We start from the raw sequence: 11,193 nt of genomic DNA, 5'->3' as shown, positions 1-11,193 counted from the left end.
CTAAAAGTTATTGACCTAAAATCCAAAGTTATGAATTCCCAAGAAACAGGGTTAATGAATGGAAATGCCAATGGGCGGCACTTACACAGGTGCTCCTGGGTGTATCAGCCCAGCATCTCGGGCTCCGGAGGGAAGTGGCCCGTGTGGCCTCTATAGCAATACTTCTCTTCCCTCAGATTCGCTACTGTGTTTCAGGAGCAGAAAAATTTAACAATTTTGTTTATTCTTGCCACCTCACAAGCCTGAAAATTTAAATAATTTTTCCAGTCTGTTTTGTTTTTCTCAATATGTATGTCCCAAGAATGTTTCATTCTTTTCTTTCTACTCTTTGTATATGTACTATAATGTTTCAAGGTGTACCTTTTTCTCTTTTCCCTTTTAAAAACCATTATTTATGTGGCTGTATATGAAGGAAACTGACTAGCTTACAGGATTCTAAAGCCCATTACCTTGTATCAGAAAGGAAATAAAATTTCAACTAGTTTTAAAAAGGTATAAAGGTATTAGAAAAGTTTTCTGATTATAGAATAATCTTAATAAAAACAGTAACTTGCCTAAGTCAGCAAATAAAATAAATACTCTGGGGAAAAATGTTAATATATTGATCATATAGCTATTTTTAAAATTTTCTACAAGTAAGTTTATATTTGTTTCTATTAAAGTTAGGCACCAAGATGTGTAAAAGAAAAATGAGATTCAAAGAATTTATTCCACAGGTATAATAGGCCTTATAATCTGATCTCTACTAATAGATCAAAATTGTATGGAAAGAGGTTTTATTCTGCAACATGAAGATTTTTGTTTTTGTTATTAAACATACCATTTTTTTCCTTTAGAGTTAACTTCTCTATAACACAATTTGGTTCAAAAGTGGTTTTTCTTTTACTAACTAAACCCCAGTGCTTCTCTGTGTAATATAACACTCAAACTATTTACTTTAGAATAAAGAAACATTAGCATATAAACTTTAGGATTATAAATAGTTTCTCATTAAAAATGCAAAGACAAATGCTATTCATATGCTAGTTTATTTATCTTATTACTCGAGATAATTTCATGATGACAGTGGTCAATTACCAATTACAAGACCAGGAAATTCAAAGAACAATATTTTGCAGAGACCATGTTTTTGCATTTATTCTCAAAAGTATGCTATTGCATTTTCACATACCAAGCTGAGAGGGCATTTAGACTATTTCCTTGCTAATTTTTGCTTATTGCTGAAGGGAAGATGATTTCCAATGAACTTTAAATATTCGATTTGTGTCCATCATTGCTGAAAGAGAGAAGGAAGACAAGGAGGCCAAAAGAAGTAGCAGGACAGCGAAAATGCCACATGGATTCGAGAGTTGAGATAACTGACAGTAAAATATATGTTCTTTGGTTAGCAAAGCGAAAAGGGGGAAAGTATTGCATACATGATAGATACACACTAGCATTCTAAAGCAGGAGACAAGAATGTCAAGAGTGTATTCTTCCCCCACCGCCAGATGGAAGGGCTATTATTATAAATGAAAGGCAGCAGTAGTGGATGCCAGGCACTTTTGTTATGTGCCAGATTCTGAAGTCCAGATGCAAGCAGGTTACCCCTGGGACAGGACAGGCTTCAGTTCCCGCAGCAGAACAGAACCAATCACAGTCTTCTCAGTGTTTATGATAAGCTGGGCTGTAGAGCCTTCCTTCAGTTCCACTGTGACTAGCATCAATGACCCACTGTGCACAGTTTTAGCTGCAAATCTGGAAGAAAAAAACGAGAGAGACCTTTTATCATGAGAAGGGGGAGAAAAAAGAGGAGACAGCATAAATTCAAATAGCTTTAAAATAACTCTTTTTTCTCAAATGAAATAATTTACTACAGGTTCCCTACTGCCAAAAACCAAAAGCCAAGCATTCTTTTGAAAAATCAATAAACTGCCCAGCCCATGCTTACCACAAGCAGGTGATTTTAGTGCATCTTTAAAACAAAACGGGAAAAGGAATTCTATTTTATTTATTAGTTTGAACAATAGATGCATGTGAATAATTCTCCATTATGACATATTTGAGAATCATTCATTGATTTGATATTTAACATTTCACCATGCATAAGGCCATTTAAAATAAGCCACTGTATTTTTATCTTTAAAACATGTTAAGAAAAGGTACCTTTCTCAAAGAGCTTGAAATTTTAATTCCTCAAATCTGAAAATGATTATGCAAGAAGTTAGATAATTTTATGTACATTATAAAATTCTTACTAAGTTTCAATGAATTCACTCATGTAAAAATATTCAAATTCAATCTCTAATGTTAATGATGACATGAAACAAAATCACGTGACATCTAAGTGCAACCTCACATTTCCCTTTTTTTTTTAATGTTTAGAATATTAGATCCTTTTTTTCTTTAGAATATAATAGAGGAAACTTGAGATCTAATGCTCTATAACTAAATTCCAAGACATGGAGAACCTACTAATTACATGGAATTAAAAGCAAAACTAGCCTTTTAAGCACTGCAATTGACTGAAAAGCCGTTGGAGGCACAATGAACTTCTGTCAATCCCGCTAATTCATTCTGCATGCACAGTTGAGCCCAAGAGATGTGAAGGAAGAGGACGGGAACCTCCCAAGCCTCCATTTTCCACATGGAGCATGTTCCACACATTTTTGGGGGGAGGGGGTTTGATTGCAGGGATGACTGGAGAAAAACAAAGTTGCTGCACATGAGCTTTTGAAAACACTAACAAGTGTAGAGCAGGTCTGCGACCTGCTGTGACCCCACTTTGCAGGGCCAATCCCCTTTCCCCTTTCTGTATGACACGTGTCTGAATCTGAGCCATCTGCCTCAATTTGCGCAACATCTTCAGCCACAATGGCACCCAGTTAGCCCTGACAACAGCTCACAATACATAAAAATAAAACTGCCGTGCTGACAGCACGCTGCGGACTATTCAAGAGCAAACCAACTGGTCAGTGTCTCATGTCTGACAATTAGCATGGGCCTTGCACAGAGCCCACGGCGTCCTCAGGGATCTGTTTAATTACCATCAACATAAAAGAGGGAGTTTATCAGGAGACACTCAGAAAAACTTCACTCCCGACTTAATTAAAATATTAGCCACTTAAGCAGGAAGCAGATTCTCTTTAAATGAAAAGTAATTTCTTTTTTGAGTTTTTAAAAAATGACATCAAGATCTCATGACACATTAGATGTATTTTTCTGAAACCAAACAAGCCATTTTTGGCCTAAATAAAATCAAGAAAATCGGTTTCCCTATAATAATTAGAATAATGCATCAAAAGCAAAAAAATATGCTAATTTTACCAAATTGAAAATATTATCAACACTTTGAATTTGTGTTTTAAAATGTTAGCTAATGAGTTGCTGACAAAATATATTAGAAACATTCCTAGTCATTTATTTGTGTACTCTACCAACAAGCTGAAAACTTGCAAGGAATCTGACAGAGCAGTTTTCCTACTGAGAGAAGTAATTATAGGTAGCCAGTTTAGGAATATAAATCATACAAATGTTTTTAAAGAGGTTTTTATAAACCTCGTAACATACACATCCATCTGCTTTTTAGACGTGTACACAAGGGATCAGGAACTAGGTACCTCAATTTCATCTTTGAGAGAACACAAAGATCACCAGCCCCCAAGTGTGTTCTCTCTTTCTATAGCTCCTCACAGGTTTATGCATTCCTTTTGTCTAAATTTTTAAGGCCCTTCTCTTCATAGGAGAATGCTGTTTCTATATTTCTGTTAAACCATGTCCCCAAAGAATACAAGGTAGCTCTATTTCCCCATTCATTTATGCAACTTTTCCCACAAATTTGGTCATCATGTCTGTAATTCATTCAACAAATATTTCAACAGAGGTCCCTATTTCTGACAGGGTTATAATTATGTAAACAATAGTCTTATTAGTTAGTCCCTTTATTTACTTAACACTTGTGCCTTGGGACCATAGAGAAGGAGATTATGTCTGAATAGGAACACAAAAGCACTGTTGTTTGAATTTCAGGGTTGCACAGCCCCAAGGTACATTTTATCTCTTTTCTATTAAAAAAAACTTAGAGTCAATGTTACAATTAATACAAACTTGGCAGAGACAAATGCCAATTTTGGTGTCAGTATGTTTACGGAGATTAAAATTGGTATCCTGTACAGGTTTTTGAAATCCTATTACCACAAAATTCTCAGTACTATAAAGCATAGAGGCATGAAAGAAAAGAGGCATTTGCTTACACTGCAGTGGAAACATGCTAAGCAAAATCATCCTAGCAACAAAATCTGTTAGCTGGTGTAAAAGCTACTGCCTTTATTAACTAGGTCTGTATGTTGTAGTGGCCACAAATGGCAGAAGCAATGTTTTAAAGCCAGAAGACTAGAAGATCAGATGTTCTGACACTCTCATTTCACAGTTCAGAAAGGATATATTTAATTGGAACACAGCAGGATCGCAATTTGGTTTGTTTTGGCCCATGGAAGGCAAAAGCCATCCTCCACAATTTATTAATCATTTAACTCCTGAACAAGCTATGCTCTAACATACATTTAAAAGATGGTTATGGAAAGAGTGCTAGTTAATAAATAATAAATAGCTAGATTTTGGATGTCAGAAACATTGATTATAAAGTCAGCTTATATATAAAACTTAATGGCTGACATCGAGAACCTCTATACTTAGCCTCAAACTAAGATGACACCATGACAAAAATTTTTCAGAAGGCATGAGAAGTTTTTGATCACCGTAATGATGACAGTAGCTATCATTTATTAAGTGCTTACTGTGTGTCTGGCAATGGGTTCTAAGTACTTCACTTGCATTGTTTCATTTAAGCCTGTGAGGCAGGTCACTTTATAGATGAGGAAACGGAGGCTCACAGAAGTCAAAGAATTTGCTCAGGGACACGCAGCTAGTGAATGGTTGAGCAGAAATTTGAACCCAAGCATTCTGATTCCAAGTCACAAACATTCTCTTAATATATACAAAAATGTACCCTTAATAATTTGTTTTTACCAGTCAACAGAAAAATTAAGGTTTTCCCTATTTATCTAATATGCATATAATCTATGATTGTTCCAAAAACTTTGAAGGAGGAAGATTTTTCCTTCTTAAAATGGTGTACTTGGCCTTGCAGTATTCTGTAATTCAAAGCGTCCTGACTTTCTCTGTCATATTTTACACTTCTGCCTTTAAAGATTTAAAACATGTTAAATATCCCCTACCTGCTACTCCCTGAAGAGACACTAGCAATGAAAAATACGAAACCTTTTTGAATGGAGCTGTAACACAGGGAGGGGCTACTGGGAGACCAATCAACCTGGAAAACCAGGAACACTGCAAATGAGAACAAATAAGTGGCATGACAGTTAAAGATGTATTGCCTATGTACGACGGGCTCCATGTTATTAAAAGGATACCATCTAGATATTTTTCATAATTTTTCATTTCATTCTCCCACCAAGCACTTGCTGTTTGTAATCACCAACTGAGAAGGTAAAACTGTTTGGATATATCTGTATTTCATCTTACTAAATGTCTCTTTGTCTATTATCTCTAGCAATTGACATTTAATCTTTGAAGCCTATAAGAATTCTTAAGATTTAAGAAAAAGACAAAATAAGCTGGTTGCCAAAAGTAAATGAAGAAATGTTTCACTTTTCTTAAAAAGTTATTTTGTTTTAACTGTTGTCAAATTATAAAAACAGATCAAATAGCAACAATAAAATTGAATAAATATATTATCTATAATACATAGATTTATTCCCTCATGTACTTAAACCATACTTTTTAAAGATTTGTGACAAATTGGCTATGAACCATAAATGTTCTTTGTTAGAAGGAAAGAAATCTTATAACTCAATTGTTCTAACAATTAGAATTGCTAATAATATAAGAGGAATCTAAAAATATTTATCTGAGAGGCTGCATCAATCTCCAGGGTAGTCACAAACATAAATTTTTTTTACATGGAAACAGATTTGCTATACTAATGCAACAGCTCTAAGACATGCTTTTTCTTCTCTTGGATAGTCTTCCTGGTTTCTGATTTTTCTATTCTGAGTTCAATTTTCTTGTGCTTTCTGTTCTACTGGTTACCAGAAGCTGTGACAATGGCCCACTCAGGCTAAAACTTTTTTTTTTTCCTACTCTGTACATGAAGCCTTCAATTACTGCCTGCTGAAGCAGACAGAATCCTATTAGTAAGAAAGACGATCACAAGATGCAGTGCCCTGCCCTAGCTGTATAAAAATAATTAGTCCAAAGTTGACAAATGTGTAATGAAGTCGCACAATCATTATATGTAAGAAATACTGGTTTGAATAAGCCTCCTAAACATCAATACCACAGCATGGTGATTTGAATTGTTATCTTCCACAGGATTTAAAATTATAAATCCTTATTACCTTGAGTTAATATAGTAGAACATTTTAAATGGGCAGAGAATTTGGAAGTTGTAAAAAATTCTATTTTGTTGACTATAAAACTGTATTTAAAGTTAAGCCCATTACACCATTGAAGTAACAGTGAGGAGAGAAAAAGCATTTACATGTGATATTCAAGTTTACAGAATTTATCCAAAGCAATGTATTTTTCCCTATCTTTTTTAATTGCCCAACAACATCGTAGTATTTTCCTCTAACATTCAGGATGAGGGTTAAAATAAAAAATAAGCTACCATAATTTAGGACTCTCTATTTTCTATTCTAGTCTTTAGACATGGTATAAAAAATTATTCCCCACACTATCAGGTCAGTGATGCATTCTCTTTCTTTATACAGGAAAGCTAAAAACCTAAGTGCACTTCCTCAAAGCAGACATAAAACATTCCAGCTATTTCAGAGCATTTCTGGTTTGTCTGTTTGGTGGGGATGCGGTCAAATGGGGGTTAACAAGAGAAAACCAATTGTAAAACAAATAAGTCCTTACCCCATTCTCTTTGATTCCTTACAAAACTGTCAACCCAGAAAGAAAACCACCAAGAACACTTTTCTTTCATTTTTACATAAAACAATTATATACTCCTATTAGTAAAACTGTTTCATTAGAGGATACTACCTCACAAATGGTGAAGTTAAATAAAACTTAAATACAGAATGTTTTTAAGTAAAAATCAGCTGTGCAGTTTGGTTACTTCTGAAATACCCAGATATGCTTTCTGTGTAAAACTGAGGTCCGCATTTGTTCGGAGAGCCTGCAGGGTTCAAAGCAGTCAGATAAAAAAGCAGTGCTGTCCTCTAGTGGACAACCACCAACCTGAGAAAGAGCTCTGTTCTGATTGCATTTAGTAATCACGTATCTTCAGTCCTATTTGAGACACAAAATTTGTCATACTGTAGAAAAGACCTAAGCCTGCTATTTTTATATTAACAACTGTTTATATAAAATTTTGTTTAAGGACGGATGAAGGAGGTTGACAAGGCTTACAAAATTAGAGTATCAAGTCTTCAAATGTTATTTGATGAGCAAAAACTCTTTTCTATTGTGATTCTCAAGAATTACCCAGAATTTAAATCTCTTACAGTTTCCAGCAGAAAAGAAATAAAACAACTAAAAACGATAACTCAAAGGTTAATTAACCTATGAACAGAAGAAAGGGAAGTATTAGAGATCCCATCAAGAAGTGACTATGCCATTTGTGTTTGTAACCCTAGCACAAGCTAGATCTGTCACAAAGGTCTTCAAAAAATATTGAGTGAAGGAGTTACACACTATAGATCTTTTAGATACAAAAAATACCAGTATTTCCTCTATTAGTAACTTTTAAACAGGTATATAATAATGATGATTAATTGGATGAGTTTAAGGCCTAGAAATGAAACAAGTTGTTCTTTACCTGTACTTTAATTAAATAACAAGATTTTTATTTTAAACCTGAAATAAACTATCTTTATATGCATTAATAAATTAAAAAGTTGGTTGCCAGGTTGCCATGGATACACCTTTCCATTCAGAGCACCAGACTTCCCTCAGAGTTAAGGACCTAAGTGACAATAGTAAAACAACATTTATTTTACTAAGATTGTAATTATCCACAAGTTGCATATATTAAAAACTTGCAAATTAAAAAAGTGACAGGGTAAACAAAATAAAAACCACTAATTAAGATATACAGGGAGAAGAATGACTACAAGTACTGAATACAAGATAATGAAAGTTGTTCTAGGATCTTAATGAATAAGCTCAGAACTAAAATAGAATCATGGCAGAGATAAGGCATTCTATCTTCATTCAAATATCACCTTTTCCTCTTGTAGGGTCAATTTGTTGTTCATGAAAGGGCAAAATGACTAGGTAGTGTGACAACTCTTTTCAACAATACTATTGTATACAGATGTCAGAATTCCTGAATATGGGGTAAAACGTGAAGTGGCTGAGACTGCTCAAAGACAAACTTACTTATGGCCTAAGACTGTTTTATAGACACGATGGTAATGTACCGCAATGAATGATACACTATACTATCTTGCTGGAGCATACTGGGATAGATATAAGAAAAAAATACATCAAATATGTCATCTACTGGTATCCCTTACTGATTAATCTGTAAAAAAAGGACATATATAAACATAGGAAAAATATTTTAAAATATGTCATGTGGTATTAACTCTGGATAATTCAGGGCAGCCTCAAACTCCGAACTTTGGAACATTTGCCTTATAACCACTTAGAGTACTGGCTCAAATACAGACTCCTGGGCCCTGTCCCAGATGTATTGAAGCTGAGTTTTAGGGGGTGGGTTTCAGAAATCTGAGTTTTATACAAACTCCCACATGATTCTTTTGTATAGAAAAACCCTTATAGATTTCGGAGCTATAGATTACTTTTCAGGTTTCTGGTCACAGTACTACTACTCAGTACTGATCAGAGGACAAGCAATATAATATAAGCAAAGCACCTCACTTCTATATTGCTGAAAACAAACCTCCTCCGTAAACCCTTACATGGTATTTCCCAGAGGATCACGAGACATGAACCTAGGACTCCCACAGTGAGTCCTCTAATCTCCTCTCTTAAAACATACTAATCTTGTTGTTTTCCTTTTGTGGTCCATTCATGTACTGGTTTAATGCTGTCCATTTTGCCCTTTATTTGTACTTTATGTATTAGTTTATCAGTGTTGTATTAAGTAACATGCTTTAAGACTTTTACAATGTATAGTTTATCTCATTAAAATGAATGAGAATATCTAACACAGGAAATGAAGATACTCAGCCACATATTTAATAAATGCTTTTTGGTGATGATGGAACTTCTCATTTCTGTATTACTCCTTATCATGTGGTAACTGTAATTTGCAAAAGCAGATTGGCACAATGGCCCCAATTCTGTAGATCTCAGTAAAATGATTTTGTTCTCAAAGAGCAGCTTTTTCAAGTAAATACCACAGAAATGAAGATAAAGTTGAGTTTTTCAATAGTATATCTTTTGGCTTTCTGATCCTATCACTCATTTAGAAAACAAAACTAAATGTCATATAATCTAACAGTAGATAAGTTTTCTCGATTGGTCTTTAAAAGTGTTAATATATAGGAAATGTTCTTGGTTTTTGAAGTGAATTCCACAAAACTTGTGCTCCTTTAATTGACTTTTTCTTAATGAGGGCCATTTTTCTGTTAAGTGTGTTTGAAACCATTTTCTATTAAGTGTTCAAATAAAATTCCTACTTTGTACCATGATATACTTCTGCATATTAATGGAGGTTCACTTTTTCTTAGATAATTCTTTGTTAAGTATTTCTTTACCTGATATTTAATGTAAAAAATATTTAAATTTTGAAGAGTGGGGGGAATAAATCATTCCAAAACTAAGCAATGAGAACTTCGTTCATTGAATGGTTAGAAAGAATACACTAGCATTCTGGGAGCCCAAGGTGGGAGATTGCTTGAGGCCAGTTTGCGACCAACCTGAGCAAGAGTGAGACCCCATCTCTATAGAAAATAGAAAAATTAGCCAGGCATGGTGGTGCGCCTGTGGTCCCGGCTACTTGGGAGACTGAGGCTGGTGAATCACTTGAGCCCAGGAGTTTGAGGTTGCTGTGAGCTATGATGATGCCACTGTACTCTAGCTCTAGCAGGGGTGACAGAGCAAGACTGTTTCAGGAAAAGAAAAGAAGGAGAGGACAGGAGGAGAGGGGAGGGGCGGGAAGAGGAGGAGAGGAGAGATAAGAATACACTAATGCTTATTAAAAGTCATCTCAGAAAGAAAAGGTCTGGAAAAATTAAATAGAATATAAGCCAGCCAAGAGTAATTTATCATATTGAAAATTTTATCTCTTAAAATACTAATGGTCAAAAAGCTTTTTATACTTGGTGTTTTTAAAAATAATCCTAAACTGATTATCATTAATAAATATTAGAATGACCTTGGTCCTACTCCTCATAAACTCTAAAATGCAACTATCACAGAATAAGGGAATCATTGAAAATCTCATAGGGGTTTCAATTTTATCATTAACAAATTATATATAAGCTTAGATAGAAACTCATGAATTCCATAAGGTAATATAAAATTAAACACTACAGTTAAAAATTTATATAATTCAATAAAGTGGTAAACTGTTAATTTCTGTTATTATAATGTAAGCAGTAACTGCTATTTCAATTTAAATGAAATTAAGAAAAGCATTAATAAACAATTATTTTGTTTTAATTGCTATAGCATAAAAGAATGGTCAAAAGTGTTACATATTATAGGATAATAATTTACATCAATTTCTGCATGAAAAACACATATAACTTTAGGTTTATTACCTGGAAGCCTTCTAACATTTAGAATATTATTACAGCCATACTTTAGCTATCAAAGCAAATATGAAATATTTTCAATTCAGTATGGTGGGACTTCAGAAGCCAGTTAAGACAGCACAGCCTGTTCTTAAGTATGTACAGGCATTTGATTCACTTTTGACTCTGTGCTAACCTGGGCTCCTCCACCAGGTCACAGAGCCAAGCACCAGGCCGCTGATGACAGGGCTAAAACAGAAGAGCATCAAGACATCGTGAATGTGCAGGAGGACTATGAACATTAAGTTTTAGTGCAATCTCCACATTCTAAAGTCAAATATAAATGGTTCTTAGTTGTGTGTCTCCTCTGTATTAGCATGGATAATTGAGAATTGACTGTAATTTTAATATAAATCATTTGAACAGGCATTACATTACAAACCAACAAGACAAGTTACTGGCAAACTATGCTTTA

The 11,193-nt window shown here is 34.3% G+C and overlaps 1 protein-coding gene across 1 annotated transcript in view; it reads right to left on the bottom strand.

Moving 5' to 3' along the window:
• Positions 1 to 1,013: 1,013 nt before the first annotated feature.
• The window catches only part of AP3B1 (adaptor-related protein complex 3, beta 1 subunit), a 271,170-nt gene continuing 260,990 nt past the window's right edge, over positions 1,014 to 11,193 (bottom strand). The window contains exon 26 of the mRNA XM_012664483.1: positions 1,014 to 1,737. Within this exon, the coding sequence (XP_012519937.1) occupies positions 1,584 to 1,737 (154 nt within the window). The 3' untranslated portion in view covers positions 1,014 to 1,583. The remainder of the gene's footprint in view (positions 1,738 to 11,193) is intronic.

Source organism: Propithecus coquereli, unplaced genomic scaffold (genome assembly GCF_000956105.1).
Source record: "Propithecus coquereli isolate 6110/MARCELLA unplaced genomic scaffold, Pcoq_1.0 Scaffold9, whole genome shotgun sequence".
Lineage (NCBI taxonomy): Eukaryota > Metazoa > Chordata > Mammalia > Primates > Indriidae > Propithecus > Propithecus coquereli.
Note: the sequence above shows the minus strand (reverse complement) of the source record. Positions and strands in the feature narration are given on the sequence as shown.